The sequence below is a fragment of the Rhinolophus hipposideros genome, assembly GCF_964194185.1.
Source record: "Rhinolophus hipposideros genome assembly, chromosome: 10".
Classification (NCBI taxonomy): domain Eukaryota; kingdom Metazoa; phylum Chordata; class Mammalia; order Chiroptera; family Rhinolophidae; genus Rhinolophus; species Rhinolophus hipposideros.
This window is the reverse complement of record NC_138056.1, coordinates 74,011,757-74,039,279: the sequence shown is the minus strand read 5'-3', so window position 1 is coordinate 74,039,279 and position 27,523 is coordinate 74,011,757. Positions and strand designations below refer to the sequence as shown.

The following is a 27,523-nucleotide window of genomic DNA, read 5'->3' as shown; positions in this document are numbered from 1 at the left end:
TAGGGCGGGGCTCCGGCGGCGAGCGGAGGGAGGGACCAAGGCCACGAGCCGGATAGTTACGCCATTCATACATGGAGAAGTGCTAACCGGACAGCGGTGCTGGCCAATCGCAATCAGTCCTCTAAAGGGACACTAGGGTGGAGTCTTCGGATACTGCAGTTGCAGGTGGGTGATCTCTGGGGTCTTTGGGAAAAGTGGGACAATAGCCTTATTCTTGGGGACTAGGATCAGCCCCTATAACTCACAACCCGCAGAAGAAAGGATTCCCTTGGCTTCAGCTGCCTCTGCCGCTCTTTCGTGTTCTGGAACGGGAGAGGTTTCCACCGCGGGGAGGGGACTGCGTGGTGCCCCCTGGAGTTGAGCGTCGCGGCGTCCCTGAGTTGCCTTCCTGTCCTTGCCCTCGGACCCTTCGGTGTAATCCCACCGCTCATCTAGGACGCTAACTACTATCCCTAGCAGTCGCCCATCCTGAAACCCGCCTTCGAAGGCTGGGCCCAGACACTGCTCCTAGCGCGGGGCCGGCCCCGCCTGAACCCCCAGGCTGCCAGAGCGCCGCTGGGCTCCTGCGGACCCTTTGTTGTGGCCATCAAGTGGTCCAGGTGTTGTTTCGCCTGACCAAGCTTGGACCTGAGCCCGAGGGAGAAAACTGAGGATTCTATTGTTGAGACAACAGTGGTCCTACCATACCAGAGGTGCTTGCTCTAAAAGCAGCAGAACCAAGTTAGATAACTTCAGCAGCCCTTCCAGTTACTCTGTGCCTTTGCTTGCCTCGTTTCCCCGAAAATGAGACCTAGCCGACAATCGGCTCTAATGCGTCTTTTGGAGCACAAATTGTAAGACTCGATATTATATTATTATACCCGGTCTTATTTTACTATAATTTACTTATAAGTAAATTATTATATAGTGTAATTTATATATTACTGTAATTACTATATAGAATAATTTACTGTAAGTAAATTATAGTAAAATAAGACCGGGTATAATATAATATAATATAATATAGTAAAATAAGACCGGGTCTTATATTAATATTTGCTCCCAAAGACGCATTAGCGCTGATTGTCCGGATAGGCCTTATTTTCGGGGAAACACGGCAGTTATTTTCTTACACTTTATGAAGGTACATATTGGTGTCTGTTTCCACAGTTGTTCCATGTAGACTGTAGGTGACTCATATGAAAGCGCTCGTGATCAAAGTCCCTTTATGGTTTTCATCTAGGGAAAATTTGATCTCTGCAGATGAAGGTAAAAGCCTAACTTTGTGGTTAGATTAAATGCTACATTGGAATTCAGATTCCCTTCTTCCTCTGACTGCCAAGGAATGTCGGTTAAAGGCCAACAGTAGTAATTAACAGTTACCTGCGGATTATTTCCATCCTCTTTAAGATGAGTTCTATTCTGTTTGTATCTATACTTGTTTCCATTAGCCTTTCTTGATAGCATGAGCCCCCTCCAACCCTTTGCAGTTAAAAGGATTTTGAACATTCACATATACAGATCTTCAAAGGGCTGCAAAATGAATTACTGGCCGTCTAATCAATTTAATACTATGAAAGCCTGTCAGTTGCTATATTTAAGATCTGCTTACCACCTGCATAGTTAACAATCTGGCAAGGCATATAAAACGTACAAAAAAGTTACAATAACAGAAAATGTAAAGATATATAAAGTATAAGGTATCTACTAATACTTGTATCAGCAATGAACATGAACGTGATTCAGTTCTCCACTTCTAGCTATGTAAGCATCATAACTTTTCTTGTCTTTTTGAACTGATTTGTATACTTTTTGTATATTTTCTGTTTCTAAAACACTTCTATGTATCTCACATGTTCTTCTAATTGCAGCAATTATTAGTATTACTGATGGAGAAACTGAGATCAGAAAGACTTTGTGGACTTATTCACATTCAGGCTTAGGAATTCATAGTCTACTGAACTAAGTAAGCTCTGTGTATTCAGTCTAGAGAGCCTAATGTACAGGAAGGTAGGTAATGTAGTGGTTATTTGTACTTGTTCTTTCTGCCTGAAATATTCTCTTTTCTTCCCATTGTCATAGTCCTTGTTCCTCAGTATCATTCAGGTCTCAGCTCAAATGTCAAATCAAAGAGAATGTCCATGCCCAAAAAAAGCAAAAGCTACTCGCCCCACTCCCTACCCCCAGCCCCAGCCTAGTATCCTCTTGGACACTAGAGGTTTGTTTAATCCCTTTCCCTGTCTACTTTTTAAATTCTCACTTGTCCTTCAAGGCTTGGCTCAAACCTTACCTTTTCCTAAGGATTTCCCCAAAGTACATTTTAAAAAAATAAAATATGATCTGTGTAATTCATTTGGCAATTTTTTAGTATTGCCTTATGACACCTATTGACCTGAATTATTTATATGTGTTATCTTGCAAATTAGACTGTAAACTACTATACCTCGTACAAATAGTATACGTCAGGAAATGTTTTTGATGAACTTTTGCAACAGATTTTACTCTTTTCACTAATATTTATATTCTGGCTACCTTTACTTTCCTCCCTTTTTTTAAGGAAATATAAAGTGTGCAGTAATAACTTGCCTAACTATATTCAATAAGCCCCAAAAAAGTATTACGGTATTTTTTATTGTATTGGTTAGGTGGGAGAAAGAACTAAAATGGTAGCAGATCCTGATCTATGGCTTCTTAGCAGGATTCTGAGAACTTGTGTTCTATTTTCCTTTCTACCACTGAATTATCAGTGTGAATTTGGGTAAATCACCTAACCTCTCCCAGGTGTACATTTCAGTGGAAAGCCATCAGATGAGATCATCTTGATTTGGTAATGTTCACTAGCTTTTTATTCGGTCACAACTTGAACTTTATCCCATTGCAAAACTTCCTTTCCAAGACTTCTGTGATGCTACTGGTTACTCAAGGAAGAAAGCTTGATTCCCCTTTTCCCTCAATTCCTATATCCGAGGATCGCAAAGTTCTATTTGTTCTACTTCTAAAATAAAGAAAAAAGTCACCTATTCTCCCCGTCTCCACTGTTAACACCCAAGTCTAAACTACCATCCTTTGTCATCTGAAATGCTGATTAGTTCTGTATCCTGCACAAGACAGAGGAACACTCTCTTTTTCCATGCCCTAAGCAGTCGTGCTCTAACCTGTTTTCAGAGCTGAGTCTAGAAGTCCATGCTCTTAATCGTGGTGCTATGTCGCCTCCTAATGAGACTGAGAAGGCCAGGCCAGCAACATAGGAAACCTGAAGAATGTTATGGCACAGAGAACAAGAGGAAACTATTTAACAATGTACTTTTGAGAAGACATTAAGATGAGGAGAGAGAAATTAGCATTTGACTGCAAGACAGTAGTGTGTGGTAACACTGACTTGAACAGTTTTAATAGGGTGAGAGGAACTTGATTGTAGTGCATAGAGATGATAACTGGTGGTGAAGTTAATACAGACTGTTCTTTAAAGAAATTTTTCTGGGTTAGGGAGTAGAAAAATGGGATGATAGCGAGATGGGAATAAAAGGTCAGACAATAGATTTTTGTTTGTTTGATGTTTATTTAAAGATGTGAGATACCTTGTACACTGATGGAAAATGTCCAGTAGAGTGGGAGACATTATTGATGTTGCAGGGGTGTGTGTGTGTGTGTGTGTGTGTGTGTGTGTGTGTGTGTGTGTGTGTTTTCACCATTTTAAAGTGTACTCGAGTGGAGGACCTTGTCTGTATCGTTTTCGGCTGTGTCTAGTATCTGGAATAGTGCTTGCCACAATACTAGCTACTTTGTAAACTTTCTAATATATGTTAAATAAATGACTTGGACTCTGTTTCTCTCACCTTGTTTTAATTCATTCTTTACAGAAAGATATTTGAAAATATAAATCAGATCATGTCACTGTCCAGTTCAGTCTTCTGTTCTTCTAAATACGCTTAGAATAAAAGTCCAGCTCCTGTGGCCTATAGGATCCTGAATGAGGTAGCATGGGCCTTCTGCAGCCCTATCTCCCCCACATTCTTGCTCTCATTAACTATACTCCCATGACGATGGCCTTCTTTCATTTCCTACAACTGAAGGACCCTTTCCTACTTTAGGGCTTTACGAAACATGATTTCTCTTACCAACCCCTTTTCGTCATTCAGGTGTCAACTTAAATGACACTTTCTCAGAAAGGTTTTCCCTAATATTGTACTGGATGAGAACAAGACTCTGGAGCCATACTATTGGGTTTACATCCCAACTCCCTGCTTATTTGCTGTGTGATGTTGGCAAATTAGTTAAATTTTCAAAGCCTCGTTTTCCCTGTATATAAAATGGAGACAATAGTAGTACCTATTTTAAAAAGTTGTATTGAAGATTAGAGTATATACAGCATGTACTACAGAGCCTGGCACATAGTAACACTATATAAGTGTTCACTGTTACCATTGTTATTTGAAGTTAAATACCCCTTACTGTTCGTTTTTATTTCCATTTCCCAGTTGTGTCTTCATAGTATTTATCACAGTTTATAATTTGTCAGTCTTCCTGACTAGACACTAAACATCAAGAAAGCAGGGATCTTGTCTGCCTTTATTCTCCATGCTGTCTCTAGTGCCTAATTCAGTACTTGGCATATAGTTAGCACTCTGCAATAAATACTGACTAGAATAGGGCAGAAATCATGCTCTATACTGAATCAGTTAGCAAACTATTATAACTGGAAGACCCAGTGAAATCAAAGCCCAGTCAGTCACAGCACAGCTTTAGTTTCATGTTCCATTTCTATCAAGTGGCGTATGTTTTTTGTTTTTGTCATTACTTTATATCAAAGGCTTGGTTCTTAGGCTTATTGTACTTTTACTGATTCAATTATTTAAATAAAATTTTCATGGAAGACGAAAAGAACAAGAGAATAGTTTTGAAACTTGATTTAATGTTTTGAGCAGGAGTTTCATTGAAGCTGAGATGCAGTCTTACAAAATATACCATTGTTTTATGTGTTACTAAGAAAGGAAAAAAATGCCATTTTAACTATGACACAACTTTTTATCACTTGGAAATTTTTATACTTATGGAAAGCCCTTTTTTTAAAAAAAATCATATCACCCTCGTACATACATAAAAAGAAATATATAAGGAAAATTAATTAGTTAAGATGCTCTTAAAACTTCTTCACATTCAGAGTCTAACTCTTCTAGTTCACTTTCAACTCAGTCTCAATGTCCATGTTTCTGCACATAATATTGTTCTCTGTTACCAAGAACATTAATGATATATATCATTTTTTAAACGAGTGTCCATTATTATCTCCAAGGTTTTCTTTCTAAATGCTGATACCCATTCTTCACACTTTGATGCACATACACACATAATGACAAATATGTCGTGATTGCTACCTGACCAAAAGCTTTTATAAGATACCTATCAATTTCAGATATGTTAAGTATGTAAAAATGTCTTAAAATTAGTGAAATATGAGACTGAATTTGCAGAATATTTTGAGGGGAAAAAATTGCCTTACAGATCTTTTACCAAGATGAACATAGATGCAAAAATTTCCAACAAAATACTAGCAAGCCATATTCAACAGCACATTAAAAGGATCACATGCCATGATTATTCCCTGGGACGCAAGATAGTTCAACATGTGAAAATCAACAAATGTGATTTATCATATTATAAAGGTAAAAATCATGCTCAACTCAATAGATCCTGAAAATGCATTTGAAAATTCAATACCCATTCATGATAAAAATTCTCAACAAATTGTGCATAGGAAGTACCTCAACATAATAATAAAGGTGAAATATGACAAGCCCACAGCTAATATGATACTCAGTTGTGAAAGGTTGAAAGCTTTTCCTCAAATATCAGAACCAACATAAGGGTGCCCAGTCTCAAGACACTATACAACACAGTGCTGGAAGTTCCAGCCACAGTAATCAAGCAAGAAAAGCCAATTAATGGCCTATTGTTTTCTTTTTTTGTAGTGATCTTATCTGGCTTTGGTATTGTGGTAATGCTAGCCTCCTAAAATGAGTTACAAGTGTTTCCTCCTCTTCAGTTTTTCCAAAGTGTTTGAGAAGGATTGGGCCTTAATTCTTTTACTGTTTTGTAAAATTCACTCATAAATCCATTGGATCCTGGACTTTTCTTTGTTGTGAGGTTTTTGATTACTTATTCAATCTTATAGTAATTGCTCTGTTCCAATTTTCTGTTTACTCATGATTGAGACTTGGTAGGTTGTATGTTTCTAGGAATTTATCACGATCGTCTAGGTTGTCCAGTTTGGTGGTGCATAATTGTTCATAGCAGTTTGTTACGATCCTTTGTATTTCTGTGCTGTCAGTTGTAATGTCTCCTCTTTCATTTATGACTTTATTTATTTGGGTTCTCTTTTTTTCGTTAGTCTAGGCAAAGGTTTGTCAACTTTGTTTATCTTTTCAATGAACCACTCTTAGTTTCGTCCGTCTTTCTTCTATTGTTTTCCTGTTTTCTAATTCATTTATTTCTGCTCTAATTTTTATTATTTCCATATTTCCTTTTCTAGTTCCTTGAGATGTAAAGTTAAGTTATTTAAGGTCATTTTTCTTTTTCTTTTTTTAAAGAAGTTTTTTTTTTTATTTTATTTTTATTTATTTATTTATTTTAATTGGGGAATATTGGGGAACAGTGTGTTTCTCCAGGGCCCATCAGCTCCAAGTCATTGTCCTTCAATCTGGTTGTGGAGGGCGCAGCTCAGCTCCAAGTCCAGTCGCAGCTTTCAGTCTTTAGTTGCAGGGGCACAGCCCACCATCCAATGCGGGAATTGAACTGGCAATCTTGTTCTTAAGAGCTTGCACTCTAACCAACTGAGCCATCTGGCCACCCCCTAAGGTCCTTTTTCTTGATTATGAAGTTATTACTATAAACTTCTCTCTTAGAACTGCTTTTGCTGTATCCTATAAGTTTTACTATCTTGTATTTCAATTTTCACTTGTCTCAAGATAGTTTTTTATTTCCGATTTAATTTCTTCTCTAATACATTGGATATTCAAGAGTATGTTGTTTAATTTCCATATATTTGCCAATTTTCTAGTTTTCCTCCTAGTATCAATTTCTACTTTCATATGATTGCTACTGGAAAATATAGTTGGTGTGGTTTTACTCTTAAATTTGCTGAGACTTTCTTTGCAGCCTAACATGCACTATCCGAGAAAAGGCTCTATTTGTGCTTGAGAAGAATGATTGTTCTGATTCTGTTCGATGAAATGTTCTGTATATATCTGTTATTTAGTTCTATGTGATGTATAATGTTCAGATCATCTGTTTCCTTATTGGTTTTCTGTTTGGATGAGCTATCCACTGTTGAAAGCGGCATACTAAAGTTTTCAATTGTTACTGTATTGCTGTTTATACCTCCTGTTAGTTCTGCTATATATGTTTAGGTGCTCTGGTGTTGGGTGCATGAATATTTACAATTTTTATATCTTAATGATGGGTTGACCACATTATCATTATATAATGACCTTCTCTGTCTCTTTCAACCATTTTTAGCATAAAGTCTATTTTATGTGATATAAGTATAGCTCCCCTTCTTTTTGGGGGTACCATTTGCTTGAAATATCTTTAAAAAATTTTTTTTTTGAATTGACATTCAATATTACATTAGTTTCAGGTGTACAACATAGTGGTTAGACATTTATATAAATTACAAAGTGATCTTCCAGGTAAGTACCTACCTGATATCAAACATAGTTACTACAGTATTATTTGACTGTATTCCCTATGCCGTAATTACATCACTTTAACTATTTTGTACCTGCCAATTTGTACTTCTGAATCACTTCACCTTTTTCATCCACTTCCCCAACCCACATCCCATCCTGCAAACATCAGTTTGTTCTCTCTATCTATGAAGTCTGTTTCTGTCTTGTTTGTTCTCTTATTTTTTTAAATTCCACATATAAGTAAAACTGTATGATATTTGACTTTCTCTATCTGACTTATTTCACTACTATAATACCTTCTAGGTCCATCCATGTTATCACAAATGGTAAGATTTTATTCTTTTCTGTGGCAGAGTAACATTACATTGTATACATGTACTGCATCTTCATTATTCATTTGTGTATTGATGGACATTTAGGTTGCTTCCATATCTTGGCTATTGTAAATAATGCTGCAGTGAATATAGGGGTGCATATATTTTTTGAAATAGTGTTTTAGATTTCTTCAAATAAATACCCAGAAGTGGAATTGGTGGGTCATAAGGTAGTTCTAGGTTTAATCTTTTGAGGAACTTCCATATTGTTTTCCATAGTGGCTGCACCAATTTGCAACCCCACCAACAGTGCATGAGGGTTCCGTTTTCTCCACACTTTTGCCACCACTTATTTGTTCATTTATTGATGATAGCCATTGTGACACTTGTGAGGTGATATCTCATGGTGGTTTTAATTTGCTTTTCTATGATGAGTAGTGATGTTGAGCATCTTTTCATATGTCTGTTGGCCTTCTGTATGTCCTCTTTGGAGAAATGTCTATTCAGATTCTCTGATCATTTTTTAATAGTATTGTTTGTCTTTTTGGTGTTAAGTTTTATGAGTTCTGTACATTTTTTGGATATTAAGCCCTGTATCATTGGTGAATATTTTCTCCTGTTCAATAAGTTGTCTTTTTGTTTAGTTGATGGTTTCCTTTGCTATGCAAAAACTTTTTAGTTTGATGTAGTCCCATTTGTTTATTTTTTCTTTTATTTCCCTTGCCCAAGAAGACATATAAAAAATATATATATATTCCTAAGAGCATTGTCAGAAAGATTATTGCCTATGTTTTCTTCTAGGAGTTTTGTGGTTTCAGATCTTACATTTAACTCTTTAATCCATTTTGAATTTATGCTTGTATATGGTATAAGAAATTAGTCCAGTTTCTTTTTGTTTCACATGTACCTGTCAAGTTTTCCCAACAACATTTATTGAAGAGTCTGTCTTTACCTTTTGTATATTTTTGCCTCCTTTATCATTAATTAATTGGCTATATTAGCATGGGTTTACTTCTGGGTTCTCTATTTTTATCCATTGATCTATTTGTTTGTGCCAGTACCATGCTTTTTTTGATTACTATGGCCTTGTATCAGGTAGCGTGATACCTACAACTTTGTTCTTTTGCAAGATTGGCTATTCGGGGTCTTTTGTGGTTCCAAATAAATTTTAGAATTATTTGTTTTAATTCTGTGAAAAATGTAGTTGGTATTTTCATAGGGATTACATTGAATCTATAGATTGCTTTGAATAGTATGGATATTTTAATGATTTTAATTCTTCCTACCCATGCGCACTTTATATGATTTCATTTATTTGTAGCTTCAGTTTGTTTCGTCAGTGTCTTATAATTTTCTGAGTACAGGTTATTTACCACCTTGGTTAAATTTATTCCTAGGGGTTTGTTTTGATGCAATTATATATTGTTTTAATTTCTCTTTCTGTTAATTCATTATTCATGTATACAAATGCAACCAATTTCTAAATATTTTGTATTCTGCTACTTTACTGAATTCATTTATAAGTTCTAATATTTTTTTTGTGGAACCCTTTCAGGTTTTCTCTATGTAGTATCATGTCATCTGCAAATAATGACAATTTTAATTCTTCCTTTCCATGGAAGAATGCCTTTTATTTCTTTTCTTGTCTGATTGCTGTGGTTAGGACTTCCAATACTATGTTAAATAAAAGTGGTGAAAGTGAACATTCTTGTCATGTTCCTAATCTTAAGGAGAATGCTTTTAGCTTCTCCCTGTTGAGAATTATGTGAGCTGTGGGTTTGTCTTATATGGTCTTTACTATCTTTAGATATGTTTCCTGTATTCCTGCTTTGCTGAGAGTTTTTATTATAAATGGACACAGGATTTAGTCAAATGCTTTTTCTGCCTCTATCGATGTGATCATATGTTTTTTTCCTCTCATTTTGTTTATGTGGTGTATCATGTTATTTAATTTGCATGTTAAACCAACCTTGCATCCCAGGAATAAATCCCACTTGTTGGTGGTGTATGATCTTTTTAATGTATTTCTCAATTTGGTTTGCTAATATTTTGTTGAGGATTTTTGCATCTATTTTCATCAGGGACATCGGCCCATAATTTTCTTTTTTTTGGAATGTTTTTGTCTGGCTTTGGAATCAGAGTAATGGAGGCTTTGTTAAATGAACTTGGGAAGCTTACCTCTCTTGAATAGTTTGAAATAGTTTGAGAACAATCGGTGTTATTTCTTCTTTGAATGTTTAGTTGAAGCATTCTAGTCCAGGACTTTTGTTTGTTGGGAGTTTTTTTATTACTAATTCAATTTCATTAATAGTAATTGGTGTTTAGATTTTCTGTTTCTGTTGATTCACTTTTGGGAGATTGTTTGTCTTCCTAGGAAGTTATTCATTTCTTCCAGATTGTCCAATTTGTTGGCATACAATTGTTTATAGTATTTTCTTATAATCCTTTATAGTTCTGTTATGTCAGTTATCACTTCTTTCATGTCTGATTTTATTTATTTGGGTCATCTCTTTTTTTCTTGATGAGTCTGGTTAAAGGGTCTTCAATTTTGTTTATCTTTTCAAAGAACCAACTCTTTGTTTCATTGAGCTTTTAGGGGGGGGTACTCTATTTCATTAAGTTGCACCCTGATTTTTATTATTTCCTTCCTTCTACTCATTTTGGGCTGTGTTGTTCTTTTTCTAGTTCCTTTAGGTGTAACTTCCCTGGCCCCATGGGATCACTGCCTTGTGTTCAGATTTTTAAGAAACTATCAGGTAATTTTCACTAGCAATGTATGGCGTGATCCAGTGTATCAGCCATTCTAATAGCTGAATAGTGATATTTCATTGTAGTCTTAATTTTGCCTTTTTTCCCTCCTAGTTTCTTGAGGTGGGAGCTTAAATTATTGATTTCAGACCTTTATTCTTTTCTAATGTAAGCACTTAGTGCTGTGGATTTTTCTCAGTGTTGTTTTAGCTATATCCCACATATTTTGATATGTTGTGTTTTCATTTTTATTCAGTTCAGTGTATTTTTTTATTTCCATTGAGACTTTCTCTTTGACTCATGGATTATTTAGAAGTGTGTTATTTAGTTTCCACGTATATGGATGTTTTCCTGTTATCTTTTTCTTATTTATTCCTAATTTGATTCCACCGCGGTCTGAAAATATGTTCTGTGTGATTTCAATTTTTTTTAATCATTTTAATCATGAAGTTGGTTTGAGGATCAGGATATGGTCACCCTTGGTATATGTTCCATGGTCACTTGAAAATAATGTGTATTCTGTTGTTAGGTCAAGTTTTCTATAAATGTTGATTAGATTCTGTTGGTTGTTGGTGTTGAGTTTTATATCACTGCTGACTTACTGTCTTCTTGTTCTATTAATTTTAGAGAAAGAGGTGTTAAATTGCCAACTATAATAGTACATTTGTCTATTTTTCTTTCCAATTCTATCAGTTTTTGCTTCACATATTTTACAACTCTATTGTCTGGTACATACACATTGAGATTTGCTGTGTCTTCTTGGTAGATTGACATTATGTAATATTCCTCTCTCTGATAACTTTGCTTGTTGAAGTCTATATGATATTCATATATCCACACCTGTTTTCTTTTAATTAATGCTTGTATATTCTCTCTTTTTCCATCCTTTGATTTTCATCCTCTTATGTCATTCTATTTGAAGTGAGTTATTTGTAGGAAGTGTAAAGTTGGGTCATATTTTTTAATCTATTATGCTAATAGCTGTCTTTTAATTGTGCATAAACCATTTATGGTTTTTGTGCAGTTATTGATATGTTAGTACTTATGCCTGCTTTTTGGTTGTTATCTGTTTAGTCTCTCTTCTTTAATTTCTCTTTTTTTCTGCTTTCTTGTGGGTTACATGAACCTTTTTTAGAATTTCATTTTAATTCAGTTATAGTGACTATGAGTTTATCTCTTTGTACAGACTTTTTAGTAGTTCTAAGTATCACATTATTTACATGAAATATATAATATTTATATATGTAGATATACATATATCATATATTTTATGACAATACCTGTGTAACCATTGAGTAAAGTGTAGAAAACTTTATGCTGTTTTACTTCCCTTTATTCTCCTTCATATTCTCATTATATAATTGCTTTAAATGAGTCCTTTACATGTATTGAGATCCACATTAGGCAGTGTTATAATTTTTGCTTCCACCATCCAACATAACTTAGAAAAAGCAAGACATAGAAAGTCTATTGTATTTACCCATATTTTTGCTTTTAATCTATTCATTTTTCTTTTTGATATTATATGATATGATTCCTTTTATCATTAAACTTCTGGTTATAGAGAATTTACTTATCTACCTTTTTAGAGTAGGTCTCCTTGAGAGTCTCTTACTTTTCACTCATCTCAGAATGTTGATTTCTCCTACATTCCCAGGGGATATTTTTGATGGATATAGAATTCTGTGTTGACAATTCCTGTCTTTCTGCACTTGAAAAATAGTATGCCACTTCCTTCTGGCCGCCATAGTTTCTAATGATAAATCTACTGTCATTATCATTGATTTCCCCCTGTAAGAGAGGTGTTTCTCACTTCTTGCAAGATTTATTTATTTTTTCTTCAGTTTTTAAAAGTTTGACTATGATTTTCCTTGGTATAGATGTCTTTAGATTTATTTTGTTTGGGTTTTACTCACAGACCTGAATCTTTAGGTTTTTGTCTTTTGCCAAATTTGGGACATTTTCAATCATTTTTTCAAGTGCTTTTTTAGTCCTACTCTTTTTCCTCTCCTTGTGGAACTCTGATGACATGGATGTTAGGTTCTTCATTATATTTCCACATGTTCCTCAGGCTCTGTTCATTTGTTTGTCCATCTGTTTTTTTCACTGTGTTACACAATGTTCAAATTGTGTAGTTTCTGTTGGTCTCTCTTCAAGATCATTGATTCTTTCCTTTTTTCCTCCCTCCATTCTATTTTGATGATTGTACTTGTTCTAAAATTTCCATTTGATTCTTCATATTCTCTCTCTCTCTTTAATTGGGGAATATTGGGGAACAGTGTGTTTTTCCAGGACCCATCAGCTCCATGTGAAGTTGTTGTTTTCAGTCTAGTTATGGAGGGCACAGCTCACTGGCCCATGTGGGAATTGAACCGGTGACCTTGGTGTTATGGGCACTGCGCTCTAACCACTGATCCAACTGGCCACTCCCTCCGATCATATCTCTATTTGCTGAGATTTTCTATTTTTTTTTCCATTATCCTCAAGCATGTTTATAATTGCTCATTGAAGCATTTCTGGGGATGGCTGCTTTAAAATTTTTGGCAGATAATTCTGACATTTGTGTCATACCAGTGTTGGTATCTGTTGATGGTTTTTCTCATTTAATTTTATATATTCCTGGTTCTTGGATATATAGGATATTATGTTGTAAGCCTCTAGACTTATTTAAGTCTTGTGTTTTAGTGGGTTTATCCTGACACTGCTCTGTTGGGTTAAGGTCACCACCTCATTACTTCCAGGTTGAGGTAGAAGTCCAGGTTTTCCACCTCACTGTTGACACCTGGGATAGGAGGGTGGACAGAGTTGGGAATTCATGCTCCCCTCTCTGTATCCTCTGATACCAATCTGGCTGGGAGAGGGAGGGGCACCTTGTTATTACTCCCCACGTGGTCTCCGCTTACATCACATGAGAGTGGCCTTGTTATTGCTGAGTGATAGTGAAAGTCCTGACTCTTCACTAGGCCTCTGACTCTAACCCAGCAAGGAGAAGAAGGAATACCTTGTTACTACAAGGTGGTGGTAGAAGTCGACTCCACACATGCCACATGATCTCCACTTATGATGAGGGGGAAGTGGTGGGCACTGTTACCACCCAGCAGAAATTAATGTCCTGGCTCCTCACTCAGCTTTCTCTGATACCACTCTAGTAGGAGGTGGGTGGGTGGGAGGGGAGTTAAGGCACCTCATTATGGCCAGGCAAGTGTGGAATTCTGGGCTCCCCATTCCACCTTTGATCACTTGGGTGGGTGTAGAGACTGAATCTCCCACTCAGCTTTATGGTTCTATGAGTCAGGCCCTGGAGAGAAGACCCTACATTACTGTTACAGATTATTGATGCTCCAGCCCATTGCTAGACTAGAGCAATAGACCAGGAGTAACACCCAGTTCTTCAGAATTTCTCCCCAAGCCTCTCATTCTCTTACCCTCCATGACACCTTCTCTCCTTCTAAATATGTCTCCCTACTTAGAGCTACTCAGAACAATGCCCAAAAAATTACTGCAGGTAACTTATTTTCCCAATAATCCTGCCAATTGCATCCTATTACTTCCCCCTCTGCACGTGTACATGCACAAACTCTTATACAGGCATACTCTTCTTAATATAGTACATCAGCTATCCAATGGAATTTTCTGTGATGATGAAAATATTTTATATTTGTACGATACAATATAGTAGCCACTAGCCATCTGTATTAGTTGGGGGTTCTCCAGAGAAACAAAACCAATTGGAGGGAGAGAGAGTAGAAGAGAGGGAAGGAGGGAGGAAAGGAGGTAGGGAAGGACGGAGATTGATTGATAGAGATTGATTTGCTACACGAAGTTGGCTTATGGCTTATGTGATTGTGGAGACTGATAAGTCCTAAGATCTGCAGTCAGTAAGCTGGAGACCCAGTAGAGCCCATAGTAAAGTTGTAGTCCAAGTTTTAGTTCAAAAGTAGAAGCCTGAAGTTCCAACTCAGAGAGAAAGAATCCTTTCTCGGCCTTTTGTTCCCTTCAGGCCTTCAATGGGTTGGATGAATCCTACTCATGTTAAGGAGGGCAATCTGTTTTACTCAGTCTACCAATTCAAATGTTGATCTCATCCAGAAACACCCTAATAGACACACCCACAAACAATGTTTAGCCAAATATCTGGGCTCCCTGTGGCCCAGTGAGGTTGGCACATAAAAGTAATCATCACACTACAGATTGCTACTGGCCACATGAAATATGGCTAGAGCAACTGAGGAACTAAATGTTTTATTTAATTGTAAGTAATTTAAATTTAAATAGCTATACGTGGCTCATGGTTACTGTACACATCAGTAGATTGTCTCAGTCCTAGAATGGAGCTTTGATGCTACAAGACCATCTAGACTACTTCTCCAGGGTCTGGTTTCCACCTGAGCTTAAAACATTCCCTCAGGTGAACCAAGCTGCCATGTAAAAAGTCCAGAGACCTTGAAACTGCCATGCTATGAGGAAATATAAGCTAGCCATATGGAGAGTGCATCGAGAGAGAGCAAGAGAGAGCCGCATCTCTTCTAGTGATCCCATTTGAAGCATCAGAAATGTGAATAAAGAAACCATACTGTACCTCTCACACAGTCAGACCTTCAGATGAAATCAGCCAGAGCTGACATCTGACTCTAACCATGTGAAAACCCCAAAGCAGGAAGCTCCAGCTAAACCCACAGAACCATAAGAGATAATAAATTATTGTCTTAAGTCATCAAGGTTTGGTGATTTGCAAAGCAGTAGATAACCATAACAGAAATATACTGTGGAATCAAGGTTCGCTATTTCTCTGGCCCCCCTAGATTCCAGTCTTCTTTTCCTGTCTGTTTCCTACTTTCTTGCTTTTGGTGGTATAAACCTTCATGCTTAGAACTGAATTTGCAGTTTGGGAAAGTCACTGTTATCTGGCCTTCAGCTATCTGGGATTTCTCGTCTCATGTTTAAAAGGCCTTTTTGAATAAAGTTCTATGTTGTTTTCCTTCCCGCTTTCCAATAGACCAACGTGGACTAATGCTTGCCTTTTCTTCCTTAGCAAAGGCCATAACTAGTTAATACTAGTCTTATACTCTGTTGTCTTTTAAAAATCTAACCCCAGAAGAATCTAGCCAAGATCAGCATTTTAACATCTGCTTTGTTACCAGAAGAAAATGGATGGGAGGGGAGAGGAATATATCGGGTACATATACCCATGTGACAATTACTATATAAATAATAGCTCTTACATAACAAGACGGTCATCTACTGATATCCTACGTAAGCTAATTTATACAATTTATAACTTGTGCTACTTAACAGATTATATAGCCTTGAACTTGATCCCTTAATAATATACTTTTTATTCCAGTGAGCACCGAAAATTCAATAGGAATTTATTATTAAACATCATGAAAACAAATGTTTAGAACAAAATTTACTATCTTATGATTGTTTAGTGAGCATTTTTGTGTAATTGACACTAAGAGGGCAAATTTTAGATCTGAAAATTGTATTAGGACTACTTACATCAGTGCTTTTTTATTTTTTTCATTCCAGTTCTAAGAACAGATAGAATTGGCTATGGATAATTCATATGATTTCAATCAACGAAGCTCATGTAATGGAATTCCATCTGAAAAGATAAACAGTCTCCTTGTGTCAGAAGATCATGGACAAAAAATCTTGAGTGTGCTACAGAATTTTAGAGAACAAAATGTCTTTTATGATTTCAAAATAATCATGAAAGATGAAATAATCCCATGTCATCGGTGTGTGTTAGCAGCATGCAGTGACTTTTTCAGGTACTTTATCTTATTTATCTATGCCTCAGGTTTTATAATATGGATAATTATTTTTTAAAACTGTACTCAATTTTTCCCCTACAGGAGCATGCAACAGTAATTTTCAATTCTTAAAAAGAGCTAATTAGAACTTAGATTAACCAGTGGTTTTTGGAGTATGAAAATTTAAGACTAGCTTTTGATCTTCCCAAGCTAGCATTTCATAAAGTTCTATGCAACATTAATCCCTTGAAATGTTCTGGGGAAAAAATTGTTTTGATCTGGGGTCACTGTCATTTGGGTCACATATTGTATCGGATTATCCAGGGGAGAAGGACTCTAACCTAGAGGATTTCAAGATTTCTCCTCGTTTTGGCAGAGATATTCCTATAGTAGGGAGAAGTACCTCCAAAGCATTTCTGGAGAGCACCCAGCTTTTTCCAGTTCTAGGCAACCTTCTGAATACAAGCTGATTCCCCAGGTAGATCATCTTACAGGAAATTTCCTAGTCAGGACACGAAGAATCCACTCTTTTCACATCAGGTTTCTGATTCTGCAAGGTTAATGCTCAGACACATGACCCATTCTGTGAGGCCTCTTGATCAGAAACAAACCTCTTGGTGACATCCAGGACTTCAGCCCTCTTAACTCATCCTGCAATCAATTTAAATCGTTATTTTAGTATTTTGCATTATTTTCAATGTTAGAAGCAATTTTTAGTCAAAGTAAGCAGGGTTTAAATCTCTAATAAGTCAACTTAATAAGAAACAAGAGTAAGATTTAAGATATAAATACAACTTTTACTAGGTGTTTGCCTAAATTGGCTGCCTTCATCTATTTTTTTCATTTCTTCTCTCGGGTAACGTAAGTTTGTATTCTTCATACTCCACCGGGGCCCTAACTGTTCTTATGCTCTGTCACGCTCAGTTTCCACCAATTTCTTCCCACCTCTATTCTAATCCAGGTTTTCTTCCAAGTAATTCTTTTCTGCTCCCTATCCTTCATGTCACCTCTCCATCAGAGGAAGCTGTACAGTATAATGGTTAAGTACTTGGCTTCTTAATACACATGCCCTAAATCTAAATTCCACTGCTTATTACACATGTGACCTTAGGCACGTTACGTAACCTCTGCAGACCTCACAGTGTCCTTATTTGTAAAAAATTAAGATAATAAAAATAGAACCTAACTCATCAAGTCATTATGAGAGTTAAGTGAAATAATGTATATGTAATGATTGGGCCAGTGCCCACTACATTCAATTCATGTTAACTACTGTTATTATTATTTCCAAACAGCAAAAAAATGGAAATAATCCGGTATGAACGCACAGCCTTCACAGATTTCCCTGCACTGTTTTCATTTTAACAAAATAAGAAGTGCATGTAAGCATTTCAATTGGCAGTCCTCTTCATGCTGAAGTTATTTATTAATGGATCTGCACGTAACTTTTGTCCGTAGTATTTTGTTCAGCGTACTCCTAGATTTTTATGGGCCTGCTTTAAATTTTTAAAAATTACTATTAAAACAGAACAATATATTAAAATGTTTTTACCTGTAATGTTCCTGTAGTGGCCTGCATCCTTTATTATACAGTATTTCACTAAATTAAGTATGCAGTTCACATAAAATATGTACAAATGAAGATGGAAATTCTATAATTTACACCCTTGTATGATAAGGCCACTAATTTATCATATTTGTGTTATGATCAAACTTACTGGAGTTTTGAGAGGAAAAATATAAAATAGCAGAAAAGTGCACAATGCATAATAAATGCCCTTTATATTTGGGGAAAATGAAAATTATGAAACCAGTGTAAAGTCTTTGGAGATAAGATTGAAAAGTAATTACACATATTGTATAACTTGGTAAATTTGAGATAGTGTTAACTGGATACTTTAAAGATGAGTAGAATGAAGTATAGAAACATGATATTACATGTGTCTTCTCAAAGAAAATATGGAAGCTGATGATAAATTAAAAATATATAGGCTCAAGAAAAATACATAGGCTCTGATACAAAACATTTATTTTCTTAATGACAATAATAATAGCTAATACTTTGCATCAATTAACTCATTTATTCTTCTCATAACTCAGTGAAATAGGTACTGCAAGTATCCCCGTTTTCAGATGAATTTGAAGCATAACGAAGTTAATTCACCTCCGCAAGGTCACACAGCTAATAAGTGGCAGAGGCTAGATACCCACCGAGGCAGCCAAGTTCTAGAGGCCATGCTCTTAATATTACCCTGAACGGACTATAGATGTCTTAATAACCTTAAAACATCTTATAACCTTAATAACCTTAATAATATAATTAACATCACAGGTTAATATTTCTAAGTTGATATACATGATTGCAATGCTCTATATAATGTGTAACAGGTATATAATTTTTGTAACTATATTTGTTTTTGTATTAAGTAGTATTGAATAACTTAGTGGGAAGGCTTCCTTTCCTAAAGGAGATTCAATATTTGGAAGCCCCCTCATATTTTTCTGTTAGATGCTAGTGGTTCTTTAATAGCTTCAGTTTACCTCTGGAGTAGACTCTAATAACTAAATTGGTTTTCTCCCAGGTTATTTGAGCACCTAGGGGCCCTGCTCACAAAGGTGTCCTGGACAATACCAGCACAACCACAAGCCGCTATTAAACCAGAATCAAAACTAGTTGATCTTCAGTTTTAACAAATGTTTAACTGGCAGTCTTTAGTTCTTTGTTGTAGTCTTTCCACTTCACTCTTAATCTCTATTTGCTGTTCCACTGACAACCACCATAATGGGTTTGTTTAAGGTATAAAATGAATAACTCTGGATATGAAGTTAATATGAGGCTGGATGGCAATATTGTTTTCATCAAAACCAATAGTAAAATACATCTGAGTCCCCTATCCCAGCATTTCCAAATAATTTATAATTTATGTTTTTGCTTAAACTGAGCCAAAAACGTTCCCAATTCCTTAGATTCTATCAGCTTTGCCATGTGGGGATAAATTAAAACTTAGGAAAAACTTTCAAACAGGTCTAATTATTCAAATCTGGGCACCCATCTGCATCTCTCAGTGGTTATTTCTACAAAAATTTATTTTTAACCTTTTTGGTTTGGTGTGGTACGCTATTATTGTTTAGTTTTATGAAATCACATTCCCTTTTTTCTAAAGTGCTTGATGAAATGTGTCTTTTTAGACGTGTTTATCTTATTTGGTAGAGTTCCCCACACAGGCAGATTCATTGGAAACATCCGTTATCTCACTGTTTTCCATCTTGCACAGGTCTCACTATTGCCAAATTGAGAATTAATTTGAAAGAGATTTTTAAATCCTAAATCCAGAAGCATTATATATTTTAATTAATGTTAGTTATCACCTACAAAGTTGATACTGATTAACCCATAAATGAATTCAGCCATTGGAGAGATTTTACCTTAATTTTATGAATAATATATAAGAACATCAAATCAATATACAAGATTTGAATCTTTTTATAGCCTTCTTTGGATTGGTTGCTGTAGCTCAGCTATAATGTATATATTTTACAGTGTGGGAGTTATGTATTAATAATGCATATGGTTTACAAATAACTGATATGATACATAACTATTCTAGATATTTAAATAGTTTATTAGGATGTTTTTAAAACATATTTCAGAAATATATTTTAAATCAACCTTAAGGGTAAAGGAAACCTTTTGAAGGTAATATTGAAAATTATCATTGAATAAAACATTTCTGTTTACTTGTTCTTCTGTGTTCTTTATTTTCGCAGGGCTATGTTTGAAGTAAACATGAAAGAAAGAGATGGTGGAAGTGTTACTATTACTAATTTGTCCTCCAAAGCAGTCAAAGCATTTCTTGATTATGCCTATACTGGAAAAACAAAGATAACAGATGATAATGTGGAAATGTTCTTCCAGTTGTCATCATTTCTTCAAGTTTCTTTCCTATCCAAAGCTTGCAGTGACTTTTTAATAAAAAGCATTAATATTGTCAATTGTTTACAGTTGTTATCTATATCAGATAGCTATGGCTCTACCCGATTGTTTGAGCATGCATTCTACTTTGTACTGCATCACTTTTCTTTATTATTTAAATCCAGTGATTTCTTAGAGATGAATTTTGGAATACTGCAAAAATGTCTGGAATCAGATGAATTAAATGTTCCTGAAGAAGAAACTGTACTGAAAGTTGTCCTTAATTGGACTAAATATAACTTGGAATCAAGGCAAAAGCATCTGCCTTATTTGATTAAAAAAGTAAGATTGCATCAGTTGTCTGAGGAGACACTTCAAGACTGTCTGCTCAATGAAGAGTGTTTACTCAAAAGCACAAACTGTTTTGACATAATCATGGATGCAATTAAGTGTGTGCAAGGTTCTGGTGGACTTTTCCCTGATGCTCGACCATCCACAACTGAAAAATACATATTTGTTCATAAGACTGAGGAAAATGGAGAAAATCAGTATACATTTTGCTATAATATTAAAACTGATTCATGGAAAATACTGCCACAATCACACCTGATTGATTTGCCCGGATCTAGTCTGTCAAGTTATGGAGAGAAAATATTCTTGACAGGTGGTTGCAAAGGGTCATGTTGTAGAACGGTTCGGCTTCATATTGCAGAGTCATATCATGATGCCACAGATCAAACCTGGTGCTACTGTCCAGTCAAAAATGATTTCTTCCTGGTATCGTCTATGAAGACACCAAGAACCATGCATACGTCGGTTATGGCTCTCAATAGGTTATTTGTCATAGGTGGAAAGACTACAGGATCTCAGGACATTAAAAGTCTCTTAGATGTTGAATCTTACAACCCTCTTTCCAAAGAATGGATGTCTGTTAGCCCATTACCCAGGGGCATATACTATCCCGAAGCAAGCGCATGCCAAAATGTAATTTATGTTCTTGGCTCAGAAGTAGAGGTTACAGATGCCTTTAACCCATCACTTGATTGCTTTTTTAAATACAACGCTACGACTGATCAGTGGTCTGAATTAGTAGCAGAGTTTGGGCAGTTTTTTCATGCAACACTAATTAAAGCTGTCCCAGTAAACTGCACACTCTATATATGTGACCTTTCCACCTATAAGGTTTATAGTTTTTGTCCAGATACTTGTGTTTGGAAGGGTGAAGGATCATTTGAATGTGCAGGCTTTAATGCAGGTGCAGTAGGAATTGAAGATAAAATTTATATACTAGGTGGTGATTATGCACCAGATGAAATCACAGATGAGGTGCAGGTCTACCACAGCAGCAGGTCTGAGTGGGAGGAAGTTTCACCAATGCCAAGAGCCTTAACTGAATTCTATTGCCAGGTGATTCAGTTTAATAAATACAGGGACCCATGGTTTTCTAATAATTTCTAAAAGTAGTGTGTGCCTAGACATTCTAAAATTCTTCCAGCTCTAGAAACCTACAGTGAATTTGTTAATAGTTGGTAAAAAGGTCTTTACATCTTAGTAAAATAAAATGTACCTTCTATTAGAGAATTACTATGAATGTACACTATATATGAATTAGCAGTTCCAAGAAACTTAAAATACAAAATACATTTTACCAAAAATATATTGAATATAATCTGGGAAGATCCAGGATACTTAGTATTTTCACATGTAAATAAAACTCATAGGCTTTGATGTTTTGATTTTTAAAGTATTTTATCCATGAACATGAAAGACAAGTAAAAACAAGTACAAAGTTCACCAATTTGTACTATTTAGATGGGAGAAGTCTCTTTAGGTAGTCAAAACGAATTATTTACACTCTGTATTAAGTGAAAACTAAATTAGAAAGAGGTGATAATCCTACTTTGTTACCATAGGTGTAAGAGTTGTTGAATTCCTATCCTTTCTGATCATTGAGCTTTTAAATCCTTCTTTTCTTTCACCGCTGTTTGGTTAGAAATTTTTCTGAAATGCAGTGTAATTTCCCAGCCTTCTAAACTGTACACTAAACATGGCTTAACTTTTTTTATGATTCAACTCTTCATTAAAAGTGTAATGTACCATGTTATAATTTCATAATGATATCAGTTACTGAAATGCTTTTACCATTGCTGATTCTATTAGTTCTCAGTTGGTTTCAATTTCTAGCAGTATCTTGTCTCCTTATTTTCTGCTCAAGCTTAGTAAATTAACATTCTTGATTTAATTATTAGTTCTATGTTATACCTGAGCTGATTTTATGTTAACATGTAACACATTGAATGAAGTTCTTGGATTCTGGGATGGAAGTGCTAAAATACTTTTTCTGTCATTGCCAGGTTCCAATATAATTGAGGATGTAGAAAATCTGACCACTAGATAAGTGGATCATTATCGCTGCATTTCTTAATCTTTTAAATGTCCAAATTTGAGTTGCACTAAGGAATTTCAGCATTTAAATGAGTACTATATCAGTTTTCTGTGATAATACATACCAACTGTCAAGCACCATGTTGGTTTACTACTTTAGTAAATTATTCATAGTGAATTACTTTCTAAATTTCTAAACAAATTACTGGGCTTTCGGTAGTAGTATTAACAACTTACATCTGTTAAGATGTTTAATCATCTTTAACCCAAGCAATGGAAGAGTTGCAATCATCCTGTTCTCAGCTAGGATGATTCTGCTTTGCAAGAGGATATGCTTTCTTTAATCAGTTTAAAAGATATAAGCATTTTAGGTTTTAAAACCCCTGATTTTACAGCTCAGGTAATGTGCAGATTGGATTTCTCTGGAATCAAATGTAGTTTACTACACTCTAGTAAATGTTCATCTGTTGTAAATGGACTTATTCTTTAAAAGTATGTTCCAAAGTGGAAATATTCTTAAGTGAAGGTTCTTTTACCATATAAATGTATGCAATCATAGGTTTCAAATATGTTTCAAAATAGAACAAGATATTAGACCACATTATCATGGGATTCCAAAATTAGGGACTGTCCTTTAAGCAGATGACAGTTGCATAAAAAGTATTCTGTAGAATTGGTGGCCTTCCTCCCTACCTACTTTAGTTGTTTCTTCCCTTTCCTCTGTGTATGTGTGTGTGTCTTTGAAAACTAAGACCATAACATAGTGAGTGAACTATACATATGTGGATGTACTGAACTCTTAATTTAAGCAAATATAAATAATTAAATAAGTGTTTTAATCATTGACTATAAATTGTTCATCTCTTCCAGAAAGGAGAAACTAAAGCAAAATGGAATCCCTTCCTGATCTTGTTTCATTACTGTATCATGTTGATTTCTACCATTCTTCTCATTGGCTATTGATTTACGGTAATGATCTGTAAATATCCTTGTTATTAAGGCCTAACTGGCTTCCTCTGCATTTGATTTAATATACTTTCTAACGCACAAGGTTTTTGTCTTAGTTTCTACAATTGTTGCAATTACTTTTAATTATTTTCCCTTATTGACCTGCCTTTACATCTGTATCTGAGTGCTTTTCATCAGTTATAACTGCAATAAAAGTAGTGTAGTCATAAATCCCCAAACTTTTCCTTTATTTACTATTTGGTTGGTACAATAGCGATCTGTGCTAGGCTTGGCTCTGTTAATAATTGATCTTGTTCCGTCCAATTTTGCATCTTCTTATAAAGGTAGAGATTTCATTTGATCTATCTGTCCTGGATCAAAATCCGCAAGAACCCAACCATACACATGGTCAATGACTGAACTGGCTGTATCTTTCTGATCTTGCCAATCACTGTTGCTTCACAGTCCAAGAACCACGTATAGCATTCTGGCCTCACCCTCCATTCTGGATCTCTGACATGCTAGTCTCAGTACCCTCGGAGGAGCTGTAAGGTTAGGGAAGATGAAATAATATCCCTTTATCAATGGCCCTTCCTGTAGTCTTTGTTTTCTTTAAAATCTGCTTTCCTTTCATTATTGTGCTTTAGCCAATGCCACAGTGTAAGACAAAATGATTGTGCCCATTACCCAGATCACCTTCATTCTTGTGGGAAAATTCTGTTTAACATTTCTAATCCTTTATCATTTGTCTTACTCTACTATATTTGGATTATGCACATAAAAAATTCCAAAATTGAAAGTAGGGATATGGCATTATTAAATATAAAAAGATTAAATTCAACATTTATATGAAATCAATTCAAAGTTAATGGAGAGTCTTAGAGCAATCTTCAAATTTCATTTAAAATATGGAGCACTTTGTTCATCTGCCTGTGTGACTGAGCAGTATGTAGAATATTTGCATAATCAAAATTAATTGCATTCTCATTAACACTCAATTCTGGTTTGGGGGGGGAAAGAGGTCTTTATCACAGTAGTATTCATTATATGCTACCCTTGAAAGCTACAATATTTGAGAGAGTGACCACATACTGCAGCATGATTCCATTTTTCCCAGATACCAAGAGCAATTAAATACGGGTCCAGTGTACCTAGCTGAAGGTATACAATTTGAAAAGCAGAATCAAGTATAGAGGAAAGCATCTGTTTGCATTTTGAGATTTGGAAGCAATAAATACAATGTAATGATTAAATATATTGTTGACTATATACTGTTAATTTTAGATCATCATTCTCAGTTTAATTGGATGCAGTGTCTGGAATTTCTTATATTTACAATTGAATGTATAAGACTCAAAAATGTCTTCCAATAGGCAGCTCTAGAGGACAACCTAAAAACAAAGGCTGAAATTTATAGGGAATATTTCTGTTCAACGTTAAGAAATAACTTTATTCCACTTTATAAAGCCATATTTAGAATAAGACAAGTTATCACAGACTGTGGCATGTGGCAGAAGATGAGCCCGATAAATTTCTACAGAGGAATGAATGCACAACCAAAGATTTCTACATTCTATTTATATATTTTTATCTCACTAGTTGTCTGACATGACTAATTACTTTCTCCTCCAGTTTAGCGTTTTATGTATTCTGAGTATCTTGATTTCAATGGTTTTGCATAGTCAAGGTTACAATAGGACTTGAGCCTTAAAACTATCATTTCAAGAGCATTCTTACTGAAGGGAATTTGTTCTTTGTTCTTTTTTAATTACTCAGGAAAAAGTCTACATAAACGGTGCTGGCATTTATAGTAAGCTGCTAATAGGAATTTTTATTTCTGTCTACCATAGGCACACATTCGTTTTATAGTAAATAGAAACTGAAAGGCAAGTACCTAAAGTTTTCTCCTGAATTATTGTTCTTATTTCATTGCAAATGTAGCAATATAGCTAAACGTCGTGATTCTAGTTAAAGATGGTGTGATTTGAAAGAATATCTTTATATCTTAAAAATCTAGATGTATTTATAAGTAAATCATATTTGATGACACTGACTCTCAAATTTAACATCTAAATAGGGAATTTACCCAGGATCATACTATTACACACTTATCAAAAGGTAACTTCTAAATCATAGACTCATATTCAGACTTGAAAATAACCTTAGAATCTAATGTAGCTTTCAAGCAGGTGTAGAAAGCCTCTCTCAATTCTAAAACACCCTTGACGGATGATTTTTTTTTCCAATTTCTAATTCAGTGCTTTCAGGGGTAAGAAGCTCACTACCTCCATTTTTGAACAGTTCTATGAAAGTTCTTCCTAACAGTAAAACCAATTCTGCCTTCCTATAATAACTTCCAGCCCTTGGTCCTAGGTTGCCCTCTCCCCAAGTATTTGAAACAGTAGCATGTCTCCTGTTTCAAGGCCTCATTTTCCTTCTTGTTTAAATGCTTAACACTGTAAAACCTGCCATAATGGCCGGAGTTACATATTTCTCCTTGTATAATTGCCTCTAGTTTAGCTCTGTCACCTTTTTAGTGCATTGCACCTGATCCACACTGCAGAGCCTCTTGATAATTTACGCAACTCATTCCCTTAACCAGCTCTCTAGCTCCTACAAATCCAATTTGGGCTAAAGCCCTGCTGACTCTCCTCCCTCCATCAACACAATCACAAACACATGTTTTCTGGGAAAGGAATTCTAAAGCTAAATTTTAGTAAGTCTTAGAAGCATTTGTCATTGGATTTGATTTTTGAACTTTAAAAACCCTTCTAAAAAAGACTAAAAAGTATACAAAAAACAGAAACAAAGGCAGTCACATCCTTGATGGTTAATGAGAGGACAGTTTGTTCACAGATCAATAAATATCAGCCTTACGGTAATAATCTAAGTCTGGGGATTCATCTGTGCTGTTAGGCCAGTTGGATAGAGTATATTTCCATAAAACAATACCATTATTAAATATCTCTATGGTTCAGGAAACCTTATTCATTTCATTAACTTTGACAACATTACCAACCATAACTTTCTAACTAGCTCAACAAATATGCTTTTGGTTCCAAGGGTAACAAGGTTGCTAGAATAACTCAAGAGTAGTACATTTCTCTGAGTATCACATTGTGGTAGTAAATATTTCTTTACATGTCTGTCGTCTTCATTTAATTGGAAGCTCTTAGGAATAGGGATATATATTCATCATTTCTGGACCTAGCAGTTAGCACAGTGCCTGCATATAATAAGGCATCCAATAAATTGATATTCTATCCAGCCAGTATGTGAACCAAATTATGTTTATTATAGTTATTTTGCTACTGAATAGGTTCGATATAATTGTACGTTTTGCAACTTATTTTCCATCTACAAAGGAAATTGTTTAGACTTACATTAGGATTTTATATTTTAGAATGCTATCACATTGTAGAATACTTTAGTAATCTGTTAATGTATGTGTTATTCCTTTTTTTAATAATTGATATCTTATGTTTAAAATCTCTGAGAAATTGGATTAGTTAATTTATACAACTTAATTTTTGTACCTATGTGGAAAAGTTAATAATGAAGCATTTTTTATTTGAGAATGAAATTGCATTATACAGTGCACTATCCACCTGAGAACATGTATTGTTGATTTTATAGTTGTATAGTACATGTGTGTATAGTTGGTTCTTGAAAGTGAACTTGTAGTTTCAAAGTCATTTACCCACCTAATTTTTAGTACTTAGGAATTATTTGTTCTCAGAGAATTTTATAATATCTAATTCTCTGTTTCCTTTCAAAGGCAGTAACAGA

General features: G+C 35.2%; 1 protein-coding gene across 1 annotated transcript; it reads left to right on the top strand.

Moving 5' to 3' along the window:
* Window positions 1-37: 37 nt before the first annotated feature.
* On the top strand, window positions 38-26,507 carry KBTBD3 (kelch repeat and BTB domain containing 3). The gene is made up of 3 exons (XM_081063640.1): window positions 38-165; window positions 16,262-16,506; window positions 20,257-26,507. Exons 2-3 carry the CDS (start codon window positions 16,286-16,288, stop codon window positions 21,857-21,859), a joined length of 1,824 nt encoding a protein of 607 aa, XP_080919766.1. The 5' UTR covers window positions 38-165; window positions 16,262-16,285; the 3' UTR covers window positions 21,860-26,507.
* Window positions 26,508-27,523: the final 1,016 nt, after the last annotated feature.

What these genes read in the sequence shown, in the direction of transcription:
- KBTBD3 (XM_081063640.1), top strand. Translation starts at nt 16,286, where the DNA reads ATGGATAATTCATATGATTTCAATCAACGAAGCTCATGTAATGGAATT. An exon ending in GCATGCAGTGACTTTTTCAG is followed by an intron (nt 16,507 to 20,256) that starts GTACTTTATCTT and finishes TTATTTTCGCAG; the next exon opens with GGCTATGTTTGAAGTAAACA.